Raw genomic sequence first — 18633 nt, 5'->3', positions numbered from 1 at the left:
ACTTACTACATTTTCCCCACCAAAAATCATTAGATTCCCTTACTTCCACTGTGAAATGCAGAGAAAACTGGAATGAGGCAGAATTCAGATCCTCCTACCCTTAACAAGAATATTGAAAGAGATTCAAAAGTGCAAAGAATCTGATGAAAAAAATGAATTTGTTTATCAAATTTTCTCCAGAGTTTATATTCTGGGTACCACAACAAAACAAGAAACAATTTCTTGTGTTCAAACAGCAAATATAATAGTAAAATAGAGGAAGTTACAGATGGCATAAAGGTAATAAAAAATGAATTGAAAAGAAAGGCCATAGCAAAAGGACAGCTGCCTTCCACTGTCATTAAGATGCAACCTGTTTTTCCAAACAAAATGCTGCTGTTGAGCAATAATAAAAGGGCAGAGCTTGAGCAACCAATTTCCAGTGCTACTGCACATTCCATTAGCCAGAAACGCATCTGACAGATACAGGAACCCTGACAACATTTTCCATTTCAAATATTTCTCTCCTAAATACTAAGGATGCTGATAAAGGAATGTTTAACACTATGTTCCAATTAAATATGGACATTTTCACAAAGTCCAGACTTTCCTTCTTTCCTGGTAACTACAAGGGAAAGGGCAGTTAAAGGGTGTCAAACTCAATTTGCTCCTTCAGCTTACTCATTTCTCCAGCCCTAGTTTTTCAGCTGCACTGATACATACAGCTTCCCAACATCTAAACTTCTCAAAAGTGCAGAAAGAAGAAAACTTTGATTTTCTAGGTTATCACTGCAACTACTTCAGCTACATCTTACTCTCAGATCAGAATGCATGGACTGTCAAACATCTTGTTGCATCTGTCTCATCCACACATTTCAGAAATGCAAAATATTTTCAGAGCCATCTCTCCAAGCTCCTAACATAGTTTTGCTAAAAAAACAACACCAAGATCTTAGCTTTAAACTTCAGACTCATTTCCCACCCCACTAACAAAAATCTTTTCACTGATAAGAAAAGAACTCCATTGGATATCTTTCAGAGGAGCAACGTGATCAGCCTCCTTTCAACCTGCATAAAGCAGGTTGACAACAGTCAAAAAAGAGCAGTGAAACTGGAAACATATTTTATCAAAGCAGAAAGCAAAACCCATAGGTCAAAATAGGATGCCATTAGGGTTTAAGGAACTTCATTATGGTAAACTAGCATTCTGGTTTAACTTTTCTCTTCTTGAAGCCATGTTCAAAGCCAGCCACAAGACAGTTTCTCTGAGCCCTGACTGATGACACTTCCATCTCCCAAAGATCTCCAAGGAAGAGACCCCACAACCTCTCTGGGCAGCTTGTGCCAGTGCTCTGTCACCTGCAGAGCACAGAAGTACTCCCTGAGGTTCATGTGGAAGCTGCTGTGTCTCACTTCGTGCCCACTGCCTCCTGTCCTGGCACTGGGCACCACTGGAAAGAGCCTGGCTCTGTAATTTCTAAGGCAATTTATAGTTAACACAAGAAATGCATGAGTGACAACGTTACCTGAAACATTTCAGCATAGAAGTAAAAGATGATATAGGAAGTATTTAATAGACTGAAGGAAAAACCCTTGAAAAGAGGACAGGGAGATCCCTTTGTAGGGATAAGAGCTGAAGCACACAAGCCCTGAAGCTGCAGCAGTGACACAGCAGACACAACACTGGCACTCTCACTCCACAGTCCGAAATCTCATGTTTACCAAATGCCAGCAAGAAGGGGATGCAGAACTATGGTTATGAAATTCAGCAACCATCAGCCGAAAGTCAGAATTCTCCTTTTTCTAAGCATGTGCACAGTAATAATTCCATTATGCCACTGTGCTACAGCAGTTCTATTGCTGTATTTTTTGTATGGCCACTAAGTTTAAATGGTCATCAGCAGTAAAACTGTCACTCCAAGCACTGTGAGCAGACAAAAACTGAGAGGATAAACCAGCATAATATTGTATACTGTCCTGGAAAGAGAAAACTGATTATGAGGGAGGAAGCAAAACCCAGAATATAGTTTAGAGACAAAAATATAAGACTGAAGATAGCTTTAAGGAAAAATTAGCAAGCGAAGCATCAAAAGACTAATATATTGGAGAGACAGGGAGGTAAAATAAAAATAAAGGACAGCAAAGCTAACATCATTTAATAAACAAAAGAATGCAAAATATAAAGTCTCATTAGAGATCACTCAACAGAGAAAATCCAGGACCAGGTCTGTTCATCTTTAAGAAATATAGTTTTTCCTAACAAAGACTTCTAAAAAACAGCCTTGCACTTAAGTCCACAATATTGGTTTTACATACCTAAAACTTCTAATAATCATACTACCATATGGTGACTTTATTCCAATAATTTATGCTTCTTCAATGTATGCTAGGATCATAGGATCATAGAATGGCTTGGGTTGGTAGGAACCTTAAAGATCATTCTGTTCCAACCCCCTGCCATGGGCAGGGACACCTCCCACCAGCCCAGGTTGCCCAAAGCCCCATCCAGCCCAGCCCTGAACACCTCCAGGGGTGGGGCATCCACAGCTTCTCTGGGCAGCCTCTTCCAATGCCTCACCACCCTCACAGTGAAGAATTTCCTCCTCATATCTAATCTAAATCTCCACTCTTTTTAGTTTAAAGCCATTCCCCCTTGTCACTACACCTCCTGACAACGAGTCCCTCTCCAGCTTTCCTGTAGGCCCCCTTTAGGCACTGGAAGGTTTTTATAAGGTCTCCCCGGAGCCTTCTTCAGGCTGAAGAACCCCAACTCCCTCAGCCTGTCTTCGCAGGCGAGGTGCTCCAGCCCTCTGAGCATCCTTATGCTCTGGACTCATTCTAGTATGTCCGTGTCCTTCTGGTGCTGGGAACCCCACAGCTGAATGCAGGGCTCCAGGTGGGGTCTCACGAGAGCAGAGTACAGGAGGAGAATCCCCCCCTCACCCTGCTGGCCACAATTAGTAGTTTCAAGCTGAATAAATCCAAATCCTGCATTCAACTCCAGCCCTCAGAGATGGAAGATTTAGCAAATCTCTGAACTACTCAAGCTATGTATGATTGGTCATTAGGCAAACCAAAATAACTTCGGATGGATTTAGCAACAAGACACTATCCTTGATATTCACTAAATTTAGCCACACAATGTGCCACACGTGTAGAAACAGGAATATTTCACAATGCTGATCCCATAGTGGAAAAAAAAAAAAGAGCATACAAATTACAGAATTTACTATTGCACGTTTTTTGTTGCACAGGAAGAGTCTTCTGACATGACAGTTTTTGTACTTTTACTGAAAAAATAAACCCCCAAATACGAGTGTTTCAGAGGCAAGTATGTGTTTCCTGCCCATAAGAGACAAAATGGCAGCAACATTTTCAATACCAGGTTTTTAAAGCACGTACTCCACACTGAGGAATCAGAATGAATTTGATATACAGGGCAGATTTGCCAAAATTCATCCAGAACAAACTGTAAGAGTACAACTGACCTGCAAAATACACTCTAAAATATTGAGAAAGTGGTCTTTATTTTTACGGAAAAACCACTACCACACTCCAGCTCATTAATGAAAGTGTTGTTCCTGTGGTAAGGAATAACCTGCAAGGCTTGTTGGTTGATTGTTTTTTTTAAAATAGCGTGCAGGCATGCTGGAAGTAGCATTTCATAATCCCGAATAAAGTTTCATCCAAATATTTTTGTTCTCATTTTTTAAAGACAGAGCAGGAAAACCATTACCAGCTAACAACCTCTGCACAGTTTATATATTGCATGTTCTCCAGGCTCAGGTTCCAGAGATTCCACCTTGTAGGAATTCCCTAACATTTCTGTAAAGCTGTTAAACTTAGAAAATTTACAGTACGAAGCACAGGAGAGAAAACAATAATGCTCCAACATCCAAATATGAATAAGTAATGGGAAAACTCCCAGTTTTCATTTCCTGACGGTATAAAAATGCCCATTTTTTCCAATCCACACAACACATCAGTGGCCACAAGGGCAGTGTTTTTCATTTTTCTATCATCTTCCTTTTGACTCTTCAGAAGTGACCAACAAGCAGCAAATTACCCTGAGAAGCAACAAAACTGTTATTCCATACCATAAATATGGATGTAAAAATACTGTGTAATTTGCCTAAGTTAAATTACTTAAAGTAAGTCTAGAAACAGACACATACTTCCTGCCTTCACAATAATGGTATAAAAAGTGTTTCCTTCTGCCTCATCGAGGATAAAATAGCAAATGTGCTCCATTCTGACCTCTCCACAAATAGTCTTCCTGCATCTGAAAAGTCTGCAAAGCCTATTTCTACCTCCCCAGCTTCTAGCCTACATTATGGCAATACAAAGAAGAGCCTTCAGTCCTTTCAAATACCCCAAATACCCCAGTCAACTGAAATCCAAAGCAAGGACTGAAAAATAAGATTTCTCAAAGCCTTACAGGCAAAGACCTTCGTACTGGGGGAAGTAAATGAAGGAAAGTAAAAATAAAAGAAATAATGAAACATACCAAGTCAGATTGCTGTTATTCTGATAGCTAACCTATCTTGGTGAGCTGTTTCCATTCCAGATCTGCTGTAAGGGCCTATCCCACCTTCTTCACCTAGCTTACAACTTAGATTTTTACACAAAATTAATGGAAATTACTGTCTCAGAAAAATAACTTTTTCAAAGCAATACCTGGCACTTACAGGACAACCAGTAAAGAGCTGGAGGAACAGAATTCACAAGAATACAAAGATAGATCTATCTTTAAATACATCAACTTTACACATACCGTGTCCTACTCACGGGAAGTGACAGCTTTAGAACCATTCTCACAGGTGGGAACATACAGAGCAGCAGCTTTACTGCTGTTCCTTTTGTCTTGGCTGTGAGAGGTGGAGAGCACTTGTCCACGTCACTATTTATATAGGTTTGTAGGATAATTCAAGATGTAAGCAACCTCATAATTCTCCAGTCCAACCACCCACTCGAGGCAGGGTGAGATATGGGATCCCAAAGGTTGCCCAGAGCTTTATCCAGCCTTGAAAACCTCCAACCCTAAAGACTACACAGGCGCTTTGGGCAACCTGCTCCACTGCCTGAATGCCCTACTGGGGGAAAAATATTCTCCTTGTACCTGGGCTGAAACTTGAAGTGAGAGTTGTCTCTTGCTTTCTCACCACCCCCTACTGTGGAGAGCTTGGCTAAGTCTTCTTGATGATGTGTGTATGTCCAGAAAGTCTGGCGGTGGGTCTCCTGAAGCATTCTGTTCTCCAACCTGAACATGACCACGTTCTTCACCTTATCCTCACAGGTCTTATCCTCCAGGTCCCTGATTACCTTTCATCTATCTAATAATTTTCTATTGACAGCCAATTCCATCTCACTACTTGCTGACAGATGCTCACGTGGATTTTATTTAGAGCTGTATTTCAGAGCTCGCTTTGCCAAATCCAAATTTAACAAGTGGTACAAACTCATTATCTCAGGTGACCTCCCCTGAAACAGCATACCGTGTTTTTTGGTTTCTAAGGAAGCAACTGCAGTTACCTCCAAAATGAAGCAAAACACCACCAAAAACACGCTCACTGACAGGCTGCCTTTGTTGATTTTTTTCCCCATGCTTTCTCCTGCTTGGTACTTGCACATGCCAAATGACATCAGTGACCCAAACACTTCTTCATGTAAACGTGCCTTTTTTTTTTTTTTAAGCAATAAATAGTCCAGGTACACAAGATCATCTCCAAAATTTAAGAAATTCAAGCAGAACACTAGATTTCATGAGGTGAATTTAAGCAACTGCTGAAAATTTACCACCTGCAAAAATGTCTCAAAAAGCAAAACTCATATAGCAAAACTTTACTAATTCTGTTTCTCTACAAGCATTTCTTGATTAACGTTTAAAATTTATTATTATGGACATCAGGTCTTTACACGACAGAAGGCTTTACGAAAAATGAAAAGAATGAAACCCCTTTTATATGCCATTTTTGAGCAAGTGTTTATCTCACTTTGCTGCTTGTACAAAGAAGAAGGAGCTAAGCTATATTATTGCTCTTCATTTTCTGCTTTGTTAAAAAAAAACACAATGATTTCATATAAGCCAAGCAACTTTGTTTTCTTTGGAGTATGTTCTATTTCTGCATGCAGATGAGGGGACCGCATACAGCTTATATATAGAAAGGATTTAAAAAACATCCACCACCCCCTTATGCAACAGTTAAACAGCTAAGAGTGTGTCACCCTAATAACAACGCGACAGTAAGCCTTCTCTAGCAAGCTCTTTGGTTATGTGCATGAATGTTATTTCAGTTGACAAAGAGCCCTGTTTTAATTGCTACTGTAACTGCAAAAAATTAATATTAACTTCCTGCTCCCATGGCATCACAGATGTTTACACACACGTAAAACTTGGCCTGCCTACCTGCTGGTCCAGATGGCAAATCGGTTCCTAGAAAGTTCAGAATAAATCCTACTCTGCCTGAAAATAGCAAGCACTCAGCTGTTTGCCACAGGTCTGCCACATGATCATACAAACCACGCACAAAAGTACTCCAGAACTGACTTGGGACCCTTCCTTGTGGAAGAGCTGGACAGATCTAATACAAACTATATGCTGGGGATATTCTGCATCTACCTTTGATACAATTAAGCTGAAGCTATTTCTACATACTAACATTTGTTACCTTGTTATATTAGCCAGTTACTTTTGTCACAGGAGGTTTTAAAAAAGGATCTAATAAAGTTATATTGTTTTTATACCACTATTCAGTTTCCTGATCTTGGCATTCAGTTAAAGAATCAGTCATTGAGCCCCCCCCGCACCCCCCCAGCAACAAATAAGAACAAGAACTGTTCTTTAAATCATATTTTCCTTTAGAAACTGCTTAGTAAAACAAATGCTTCTGCTGTAAAAACAAATGCTTTTCTGCTGTTTATTTGTAAGCCTACAAATAAACGTTTACTCCAGTAGTTACATGCTCTGTATAAAAAAGTTGGGTTAAATGTGTAAATAATACACATTTCTGTGACATACTTTGGAGTTAGCAGGATCAGATATTTACATGAACATGAGAATTCTCCAAAATCTTTTCATCAGAGAAGTGGGGCCAAGCTCTCACATCTCCTAGCACTAATCAGTCATTGACAGCAGCTAACAAAAAACTTCTGTATCAATTCCCAGTGTCATTAACTTTAACCAAGCCAGAGTTTTTTTCAGACTGAAATAGAATGGCCAGCACATCATGAAACTTGCATTAAGTAAAGTTTGGCTAAGAATTTGTCTTTCAAAACAATGACTCCTTTGACAATACATGTGCCATGTAGTGGGGTCCTCGTGCCCCACTATTGTGTGTCCTACATTTCCATTTTATACTCTTGGCTTTTACAAAATGCTTGGATGCTGCAGAGGCTCAGTTCTAAGCACGTTATTCCTCCGGCTGACTAATACAAATACAGTCATACTTTACCTGTTCCATTAACTCTGTTTAAGGATTTTTTCTTTTTTTTTTTTTTTTTTTTTTAGGCTATGTGAAGTACAATAACTGAACATGAAAATTCACTTGTATGCCTTCAAACTTAAAACAAAGCAAGCCTTTAGTGACAGAAGTTTGCCACATTAACACACAGAATCACGTTGTACACAACCCTGGCATTCCATGCTATGCTGGAAATGCTCTATGATTACTACAGCCACATAAGCAACTAAAAACAAACAAACTGAAAAAAAAAAACAACAAACAAAACAGAGAAGTTTTGTTTGATTTCTGAAGAGAGGATATTTTCCTAAAGCCTAGTAGTTCTAAACAAAATACTCAGACAGTCATAAAGTTCATATGTGAAACAGGCAATTATTAGGTGCATCATTTAGTTAGGCATTACAGTGTAAACAAAATAATTTTCCTCTTAACAAATACTGTGCAAGGTCTTCCATACCATTTTTGTAAATAATCCAGTGCCTCCAAACGAGCACCAATCTCAAATGTGATTCCAGGACGATTTGGAGGCTTTTTACTCATCTTGATACTTTCTTTTTCACTACCTTCAGAGGGAAAAAAAATATATATTAAAGTACGTACTGTTGTTTAAAATATGTTACTGACAACAAACACATGGCAGAAGTTGGAAACAGATGTGAAATTTGCATCCTGAGTTTCCATTAACTCACTTGGTTTTCAGAAGTGCAATCAAGTATGACAGAAAGCATTTAAAAAATTCACTTTTATTCAGATTTCTCCCCTCCCCTAAAAATAATCATCAACTTTAAGTCTACCTTAAAAAAAATAATAATAATATTATTATTATTAATAATAATTTTGTCCATCTCTGAAGTGGTACTGCACATTTGTTGCTGTGTTTTTTGGAGCTTATCAATTACATAGAGTCTGCAGGGAAAATGACAAAGTTTACGGGGAATGCATATGGAAAGATAAACACGACCTAACAGATGAGTTAAGTCGCAAAAAAAAAAAAAAAAAAAAAACACCAAAAATAATTAAAAAAGGGACGGGGGAGAGAAGCTATCTTCAACCTTTTTATGCAATCTTGAGTGTTGTCCTTACCGCTACGTAAGTTTCCCTCACAACTGCCTTTTAGTATTTCTGACAGCTCTGTCACTACTAGGAAATGTTTTTCTGCCCCACTGCTGTCGTTGTTATCGCGACTCCCCGAGCTCACTGCTTTCAAGACCAGGCTGGACAGGGCCTTGGCCAACCTGCTCTGGCGTGTGGCATCCCTTCCTACGACAGGGGGCTGGGGTTAGAAGACCTTTAAGGCCCCTTCCACCCCACACTACCCCATTACTTATTACCACGGAGCAGCCGGCGGGTAGGCAGCCTCCTGAGGGCTGCCAGCCTGCAGGGCCAGATCCCCCTGCAGAGGAACAGCCCCGGGCCCGCAGCCCTGAGCTCCCCCCTCAGCAAAGGGACCCGGGGCATGGTGGGGGGAGATCTCTGGCGCTGCAAGCACAAAGGGGGCTCGGCAGGGCGGGCCGGGGATGGAGAGAGCTGAGGGAAGGGAAGGGAAGGGAAGGGAAGGGAAGGGAAGGGAAGGGAAGGGAAGGGAAGGGAAGGGAAGGGAAGGGAAGGGAAGGGAAGGGAAGGGCCGCCGTGAGGGGCCCGCAGGAGCCCTGCGCCCCCCCCCCCCCTCCTTACCGCCTCCTCCGAGCCCCGAGGCAGCCGGCGGGGCTCCGGCGCCGTCCCCCTCAGGCCTCGCCCCCCGCCGAGGTGTCCGGAGCAGCGGCGGCAGCCGCCCTCACCCTCGCCCTCCCGCCCTCCTCTGCCTCCCTCACGGCCCCAGCCCCATCCTCCCCGCGCCCCGCCGCCGCGTCACCGCTCCGCGACGGCACCGCGAAGCTCGCCTGGGCGCCGCCATCTGCACCCCCCGCCCCTACCCCCGGCACGTGATCAAGGAGCAGCCACCGCCGCCTGACGAGGGAGGGGAGACAAAGGGAAGGAGCCGCGCGCATGCGCGGAGGTGGTGTGTGTGGGGGGCTCGCTACTGCCCCCCCCCCCCCCTTGAAGGGAGGTAGCGGGGGGAGGCTGGGGGTTGAGGATGGGGGTGTGCTCTCCTAATTCACCTTTTTTCCCCCAATTTTTCCCTTTTTTCGTTCGACTTTTTAACTTTTTTCTTCTCTCCCCGTCCCACTGAGGTGGGTGCTTGGCTGCTGATGGCACCGACCCACCGCAACGCCCGCCATGAGGCTGGGGAGGCTCGAGGCAATGGTACATGGGAGCCTGCCCGGCTGGATTTGTACCCAATAAAGCTGGATTTGTATCCAGTAAAGCTGGATTTGTACCCAATAAAGCTGTTTCTTGCCAGTGCTGGTCGCAGCACTGACTTAGTCTCTTGCTTTCATGGTGTGTGTTAAACTACAGGGCTGCTCAGAGCCTCTTGTCAGCCAGTGCTGTGCTGCTTATCAATTTGTTTCACTTTGCCTGGGAGGCCACTGATAAAAGTCCCGGCCTTGGGGCACGCCTGGCATTAGGGTCCTGTGTTGGTGCTGCCCCAGTGCTCCTGGAACCATCCTGGGGAGACAAATCAGCAGTTCCACCTTCCTCCTCTGCTCTGGGCTCACAGAATGACAATGGCTGAGGCTGGCAGGGCCCCCCGGGGTCCATCTGGTCCAACCTCCTACACAACCAGGGCTACCCAAAGCAGGTCACTTAGGCCCACATCCAGGATGGTTTTTAAGATCTCCAAGGATGCAGACTACAACCTCTCTGGGCAGCCTGTGACAGAGCTCTGTCACCCACACAGCTCAGAAGTGCTGCCTGGTGTTTGCAGAGAGCCTCCTGTGTGCCAGTTTGTGCCCATTGCCTCCTGTCCTGGCACTGGGCACCACTGGAAAGAGCCTGGTTCCATCTACTTCGCACCTTCCCTTTGGTATTTGTACGCATTGATAAGTTCCCCTCTGAGCCTTCTCTTCTCATGGCTGAGCAGTCCCTGCTCTCACAGCCTCTCCCTGTAGGAGATGTGCTCAAGTCTCTTCATCCTTCTGGTGGCCCTCTCTTCGACTCCTTCTGATACATCCATGTTTGTCTTGTACTGGGAGGCCCAGAACTGGACACAGCACTCCACCTGCAACTTCTTCAGTGCTGAGCAGAGCAGAAGGATCGCCTTTCCTGACCTGCTGGCAATACTTTACTTAATGCAGTCAAGAATACTGTAGTCTTCTTTGTGGCAAGGTCACACTACTGATTCATGTTCAACTTGGTGTCCACCAGGACTCCCAGGTCCTTCTCTGCAGAGCTGCTTTCCACCCAGCCTGTCCTGGTGCCTGGGGTTGTTCCTCCCCAGGTGCAGGACTTTGTTTCTGGGCTTGTTGCAATGGCAAAATCAGAATCACTGCGTACCCGTTGGTATAACATTCATACAATAGCTGTGTTCCCACAAGCTAACAAAAAAAAGAAACACATTCTTTCCTAGGTATAGCAGGTTTCTGGAGAATGTGTAATCTGAGTTAGTCAGTTTGTGAGCCCAATCTATCAAGTAACCTGAAAGAAAAACTAGTTTGAGTGAGGCCTAAAAAACAGCAGGCTTTTGAGTGGATCAAATGGGAGATAGTTTGTGCAGCAGGCCTTGGGCCCATCAAGATGGGACCAGCTGTAAGAAACATCTCTATACCACAGCCAGGAAGCATGAGTCACCTGGAGCTTCAGCAGAAAACACATGGAGATATGTGAAGTCTACCTCTAGGATTTTTGAGCTGGAGTATAGAGGGGTTTAGGCTGCTTCAGAAATAGTTGGTACAGAAGCCCAGCTCCTCTTGGCACCGTGATTAACTGTGGTGCAGTAGATGCTTACAGGACAGATCATACTCACTCCATGTAGTGCAACATACACTACATGGAGTGAGTTGGTCGTTAAATGGGCTCAGATGGGAACCCCAGCTGCCCACAAATCCTGGAAGAAGCGGTGGTCTGTTCAGAAGGCAAATATTCCAAATATTCCAGAGCACTGCCTGAGGAGATGGCTCATGCCTAAGAGGCCCCACTGTATAAAAAATAATCAGAAAGTGAAAGTTTGTATGCTGTGTTTGTCAGTGGATCCTGTTGTGCTATGTGAAACCATCAGAAATGGAAAGCTTCTGGGTGGAGCACAAGTCATGGACTAAATGAGCTCTAATGAACTCAATCAACTTATATGAACAATTGTAGATGGCCCATACATTAAAGCGATTATATTTGTGTATATGTCAAGGGATGAGAAGGGGGGCGGTGATGGATGGGGAGGTGCTGGATAGCGTGGGACCTGAGTATGGTACAAATAGTATGGTATGGAATAAGGGGTGGAGATTGTACTGGGTCTGGCTGGAAAGGAGCTCATTTCCTTCACAGTAAAACACAACACAGTGCTGTGTTTTGGATTTGTGGCTAAAGCAGTGCTGATAACACTCCGGTGTTTTGGCTGTTGCCAAACAGTGCTTACACAACACCAAGGCTTTCCATTTTATTTTATTTTTTTCTTATATATATGTATATTATTTTTTTTCCCCACTCTCCCCTAAGCATGTGGGCTCTGGGTGGGCAAGAGACTGGGAGGGGACCCAAGCAGGGGAGCTGACCTGAATTGGCCAAAGGGATATTGCCCCCCATATAACGTCGACTTCAAAAATAAAACCTGGAGCAGAGGAAGAAGAATGTTGGGGCTTTTGTATTCTGGAGTGGCTGCTACAGGGAGACTGGCTGGGTCTGCTGGTGGGAGGTGATGAGTGATTGCCTTTGCAGTGCTCGTTTCTTGCTATTGATTTTCATTCTTTTTCCTTCTTTTATTAAATGTGGGTCATCTTGACCCACAAACTTTATTGCTTTTGTTCGTCCTATTATCTCCCCTGTCCTGCTGCAGGGGGAAGTGAATAAGAGGCTGCATGCGTACTTGGCTGCTGACTGGGGTCAACCACCAGCTTTGCTCAGTCCTTGTGAAGCTGCCTCCTATTTTAAGAGTTCAGAGAAGGGCTATGAAGATGGTGAAGAGCCTGGAACACAAGTCCTGTAAGGAGCAGCTGAGGGAACTGGGGTCGTTTAGTTTGGGGAAGAAGAGGCTCAGGGAAGACCTTATTGCTCTCTGCATCCGCCTGAAAGGAAGGTGTGGGGAGCTGGGGTCAGCCTCTTCTCACAGGTAACTAGTGATAGGACTAGAGGGAATGGCCTCAACTTGTGCCAGGGGAGGTTCAGGTTGGAAATGAGGAGACATTTCTTCTCAGCAAGAGCAGTCAGGCATTGGGACGGGTTGCCCAGGGAGGTGGTGGAGTCCCCGTCCCTGGGGGTGTTCAAGGAAAGGTTGGACGTGGTGCTTGGGGACATGGTTTAGTGGGCGGCATTGGTGGTAGGGGGATGCTTGGACCAGGTGGTCTTGGAGGGTTTTTCCAACCTTAATAATTCTATGATGCTATGATTCTATGCCGTGCCTCTGGGCATCCAGACCCTGGGGGCAACCTGGGCCTGCCTTGCCACCCCAGAGGGTCCCCCCATGGCTCCCAGCCATTGCTGTGCCCTGACTGTCTGCAAACAGTCAGAGAGATGTCCTGCGGGGACCAGCAGTGTCCCTTTGGTGGGGTCTTCCTGTAACAAGGTGAGGACGATGGAAAGGGGACCCAACTCTCCATCCCATCTGAGCCAGCGTGTCACCCAGAGGAGGCTCCTCAGCTTGTAAAGCCAACGAAATCCACTAGTGTGTTCCTGTATAAAGCCAATGCAGAGTACGGCCAAGACCTTTTTTATTTTAGCACAAAAAAAGTCTCAGATATTTAGTCTTGTCTGTTAGGAAAATGGAGCTGACTTGTCTGTGTTGTCTGCTTTCCCTTTCTCCTTTTACTTCTGAAACTTCTACCTTACTTCAAGCCCAGCAGAGGGACAGAGACCTCATTTTATCATACTACCCCAACTAGTTTTGTTGAAATGGGCAGGGAAGAACAACTGTATTGACCTCTCTGTGACAGAGAGGCTTGGTGCCTACACTTCTTCAGACACCAGAACATCACAAGGCAGAGAGACACACAATGGTGGATTTCATTATTTCTGTTCCTGACAAAATTTGGTGTTCAATCTTTTTCACAAGGCACATCGCTAACATGGTGAATATTATACAGGAACTGGAAACCAAACTGGATAGGAAATTTTATCTTGCCAGTCAGTGACTCACAGACTTGGAGGGGGTAGAGAGGATTTCATAATCAGCTGAGCATGAGCTCATGGTGTGCTGTTGATGCTAAAAAGACTAATGCAGCCTTTGCAAAGCACATGCACATGGAAATACTGAGTAGGAGTAGAGAGGTGACTTTATCTATGTACTTGTCACCAGTATATTGTTATTAAAATAGCCTATTGCTTAGAAAAGCCATCCTAAAACTGGAAGGGTACAGAAAAGATGTGGAAGAATGAGCAAACATCTGGAAAAAAAAAAAAATGTTACAGTGAGAGACCCAGACATCAGGTTGTTTATTTTACCATCTATTTTACATGTGGGCAATTGATTAGTCCATAAAAGAGTTGCCTTAAATATCAGATATTGCAATCACAAGGTGATAGACAATGGAATAAAACCTCATCTTTGTTTTTACCCTTATTATTTTACCTAAGACGTGTTTAAAGTGACTGCTGGTGCTTCTCTTTTAATGGTGCTTGCATGGCTTCAGCCTAGCAAACATGCAGCAGTACCTTTGCCCCCTCTATCCATTTGTGTAGGTGGCATAGCTGTAGCCTAGCTCTGCTCTGTAAACATCTGTCCTTTTTCTGCCACTTCTTTTGCCCATTTTAATACCATCTGTCATTAGTTACTCTGTCCTCTTCAACTTCTCTGTCCTTTTTATTTCATCCCAAAGGCACCCCCCTCTCCAGAAATTCCTCCTTCATTTTGTGAAGATTTCCACTATTTCATCAACCATATCTTCTTTTTTTTTTTTTTTCCTCTTAAAGCCCTACATTTTCCAGATGCTAGGAAGTAGGTGGCTGTTTTGGAGCACCTGACCTTGTATGAGAAAATAAAGTTGCCAGCAGCTATTGCCATGGACACCAAACAAAATAGTAACTCCATGAGTCTGGACACCAAACCCAGTCTTTTCCATTTTTTCAAGACATTGAAGCTGGAATTATTTATTTATTTTTCTATTTTTCTCCTCAATTGCTCTCTTGTTCTTTGCAGAACATATGTAATTCAATAAATTATTTCTCCCAGAGATCTGGCTATTTGCTGTACAGGTATTGCAGCCACAACACTGTATTTTTGTGCATGTTGGAGTGAAGCTATAAGCCAGGAATCATATTCCCTTGTAGCAATACTGTATGTGAAATATGGTAAAGATGAGGAGGCTCAGGAGCGAGTACTGGTAAGGCAAGGTTAGTAACAAAATTTGAGGTCATGCAAGTAGTAGTAACGTGAGTGAGAGTCCCAAATCCACAGAAAGAAAGAAAAGAAAGAGCAAACACTGGCTGTTGATGGAGGATAAGGGAAAACCTGGGAGGCAGGTGTGGGTGGAAGGGAGCAGCTCTGGATAATGGCAGCTTTGCTGAGGCACATTACATCCCAGCTGAAGCACTCTCTGTGCATCCGTTTGATGTTTCTGGTGGGCACACTCAACATTTGCTGTGCTCTGAATATTGTTTTGCAATGAATGTTAGACCTCTCAAGATTTAATTGTGTTTGTGCCTGGGAAGCAGTGCTGTGCAATGTGTTGCTTACTTCTGCCTTACATATTGCAGCCATATGTTTGAGGCTCTGTTATGGTTTTGGCGGGGTCTATAGATTGGAACACATCAATAAATATTGTATTGAACTTTGTGAAAGCTTTGTTAAGAACTGTACTGAATGGAAACTGTGCTAATACCTGCTCTGATAGTACATTGATTTCCTAGGTTATTTCGCTGTGAAATTGAAATTCAGCGTATAATTTGTGGTGGATGAGCAGAGCACTTGACTCACAAGCATATCCCAGTGGTAAATTTGTCATGGTCTGCAATTTCTGAGAGTTGACCTCGTGGTGGGTGAGGGAAAGGGACAGAAGGAATGTGCTGCCAGGACAATGACTGTATTGGAGTCACTGAGGGCTCAGCAGCTGGATCTTTATCTCAGTCATGAAGATATTGGGGAGTGCTGTAAGAGAAAAGGAGAGATGGCTAAGTCACAGCAAAACATGCCATCTAGTTTTGCAGTCAGGTTGCCAATACAAACGTGTAGAGAGAATTTGCAAGTTGGAGCAAAGGAAGGTATAACTCCAAAACTCACATCCGTCCAACCAGGTGGAGGCTGGCACTGAGAATGAAAACAAATATGCCACATCTGCCAGCATGCACTACTGGTCGCTTTGTAACACTGATGTGATGTTTTCCTCTCTCCTTTGTAGTCCTGGGGTGTCTGTAGGGGCTGAAGGATGGTTGCCAACCCAACGACTAGCCCAGAGTCTCCAATGCTGCCTGTAAATTCTTGTAAAACATTTGTTTATGGGAGAATTTTCTTGATACTTGGCCATTAGGGCTATTCTGGCATCCCATGGACATGTTCCTGGAAGTTCTGGTCTCTGTCCTCAGTTGCCTACTAGGTCACATTCAAATTCTTGATTTTATGCAGTGCTGGAAAGCTTCCAACCTGTAAACCCACTTCACCTTTAGTGTACTATAATCCTCCATGGCATACCAAGCCTGCATGTACCTTTTCCTCTCCCTAGCAGTCCAGGACAGCACTTTGAATTCAGCTGGAAATGTGACAAGTAAGTACGGCACAGCTGGAAAGATTGTAGACAGTTCCAGAAAGTCCTGTATGTTCCCTGTACAAGCTTCACAAATTTAGATTTTGCTTAAATACAGGCAAAAAGGGACTCCATCACCATCATTCTACAGTGGTTATTTACATATAAATAGACAACTGGTAAGGGTGCTGTGTAAGCCACCATGTAAGACAGGCATTTTAAAGAACATTATTAGAGTAACACTGCCAGTTGCTATCTGTCTTCATTTGAGCATTCACCAGTACAATTTATTATTGAAAGGACCATGACATCAGTAATGTGAGTAATTTGTCAGTATCCATGCCTTAAGAACCAGTGGTCCTGATACCTTCTCAACTATATATTTTCAGTATACATTGAGATTACTAAATCCTTTCGAATTATATGATGTCCAGAAGACTTCACTGCACAGCAGTGACCTTCCCCTATTATTCCGTTCTGATCACATTTTTGTGACAAGACTGTCACAAAAAACAGCCAGGAGCTCAGGTACACAGATCAGCAATACATCACCACCTCCAGAGAAACATTTGTTTTCACTGTGGGACTCGTCATGCAGCAAGGAAACTCCCTACCAGAGGTTCAGATTGTATCTGTCTAGATGGAGCACCTAGGTGGTACTCCAAAGATGTGCTTATCTAGGTAATCTGTTCAGCTTTCAGACACCAAGATGCCACTATACATTTGGTCTGTCCACCATTACCCAAGGAGATGTGGAAGACAAGGAATGAAGGCAATCAAGCCTTCACCACCTCTCTAGGTTTCTTCCTACTTTATGTACTTTCATAATCCTTAATAAAATTAAATCAGCCAAATGTTAGCAAAGATTTGTTTGTTCATTACCTGCCTGTTCAGAAATGGTCACTGCTCTTGTTAGATGGTACCCCTTCTTGTAAGGAAGTTTACAAAGAAGTCTAATGAGGAACTGTAACTTCTTTTAGGGATGTCAACTAAACTCTGATTTGACTGATGGATTTGAGTATTAGCCTTTCTCTGTTAAAATAGTTATTAAAGAATCTGTATTTTTGGTTGCAAGGGGAGTTGCAGATGCTTACGGAAGAGCTTCTCTTCTCCCCATGTATGCTTTTCCACTGCTCTTGTATATTGAAGTGATATTGTAATAAGTTCCTCTCAATAGTATTTCTGCATCTGCATCAAGTTACATATCAACTAAACTTACTTGTGATACCATAAAATCAAAGAGCAAGGAGATGCAGCACGGACAAGTCATGGCTTTGCACAGAGAAGTATTATAGTGCATTAAAGGTTTGATAGATTTGAATCCTTTATAATCCTTTTTTTTTTTTTTTTTTTTTTTTTTTTTTTTTTTTTTCTACGTGGACTCTTTGTGTAGGATAATACAAAGGTAACTGGCAGGTAAGCACATGTTGAGATCCAAGCAGCGTGGATGTATCAGCAAGCTCAGAGCAAATGTATGCGTTGTACTCCACCATGAAAATAGGAATGCTCTTTTTTGCATGTGTAGCAGGAGCAACTAAGCTAAAAGAACTAAGCTGGAAAAAAAGAAGAAAAAAAACATCAAGCCTGAAAGCAAGGTTTTTAGTTAGGTGGTGTAGGATTTCCATCTGATAAAACTAAAAATGAATTTGTTCCTCTTTTCAAGCAAATTACTAAAGTCATATATAATGTGACATTTCTGTAAACTGCAGTGAAACTCTAGTTATATGAAGGAACAGCTTTCTCTTAAAACTGAAATAAGATAGCTGGATTTGTGAGAATTAGGTTTTTCAATTACCAGGACAGTTCAGACGTTGCTAAGTGGTTCTACTGCATAAAGCAATACACTTAGCTTAAAAGGTGATGATTTACAAAGGTGAATTAAAATGAGTCTCAGTTTTCTCTGCAGCAAGCATACAGACAGGAAGAGTTTCAGGGAAAGGTGTAAATTCTCATCCTGCTCCTTACACTATGAGCCTGATTTTGGTGCCTGTGGGTGACAGAATAGTAGGCAACATGGTCTTCAGTTGGACCCCATGTAGTTGCTCTGTGATTTTCTTTACCACCCAATCCTCTCCTAGTTTTCTGAATGTTTCAATTAGTTCTTAGATATCTCAGAATCTTTTTTGCTTGTTGAATACTCTATAAAGGGCATTATAGAGCTGTGATTTGGGACAAATGGTTTGATACCATGGTCACTGAAGCTGCAAAATCTGAACGTTGTGAACTTTACATTAAATCAATAAGCACCCTCCACCCTCCACCACATTTACTTAATTCACTCTACTGGGCACTTCACTGCTAAAATACCCTTTCTGAGAGGAGGGCAGGTGAGAACATGAAGTGAGGACTCAAAAGAAGGGACACCCTGTCTGGGCCCCAGGTGAGCCTCAGCCCCAGTGTCCAGGTATGAAACCCACCCAGATGGGTCAACACCAGAGCATCTTTGGGACTGAGGGGTCTTGCTGCCTGGCAGCATGGGACATGGAAGGGGG

General features: G+C 43.1%; 1 protein-coding gene across 18 annotated transcripts in view; it reads right to left on the bottom strand.

Moving 5' to 3' along the window:
* Positions 1 to 9225, bottom strand: part of PHF20L1 (PHD finger protein 20 like 1) — a gene marked incomplete at its 3' end in the record, with an annotated part of 56224 nt that extends 46999 nt beyond the window's left edge. For 17 of the 18 annotated variants that reach the window (XM_084511340.1, XM_084511351.1, XM_084511341.1 and 14 more), the window contains exons 1-2: positions 9114 to 9225; positions 7897 to 8002 (exon numbers count right to left, since the gene is read on the bottom strand). In XM_084511340.1, coding sequence (XP_084367466.1) covers positions 7897 to 7979 — 83 coding nt within the window. In that variant the 5' untranslated portion in view covers positions 7980 to 8002; positions 9114 to 9225. The remainder of the gene's footprint in view (positions 1 to 7896; positions 8003 to 9113) is intronic. The other variant, XM_084511346.1, reaches the window with a different exon arrangement.
* Between the last annotated feature and the right edge of the window lie 9408 nt (positions 9226 to 18633).

The sequence above is a fragment of the Aythya ferina genome (assembly GCF_964211825.1).
Source record: "Aythya ferina genome assembly, chromosome: 2".
NCBI classification, from domain to species: domain Eukaryota; kingdom Metazoa; phylum Chordata; class Aves; order Anseriformes; family Anatidae; genus Aythya; species Aythya ferina.
Note: the sequence above shows the minus strand (reverse complement) of the source record. Positions and strands in the feature narration are given on the sequence as shown.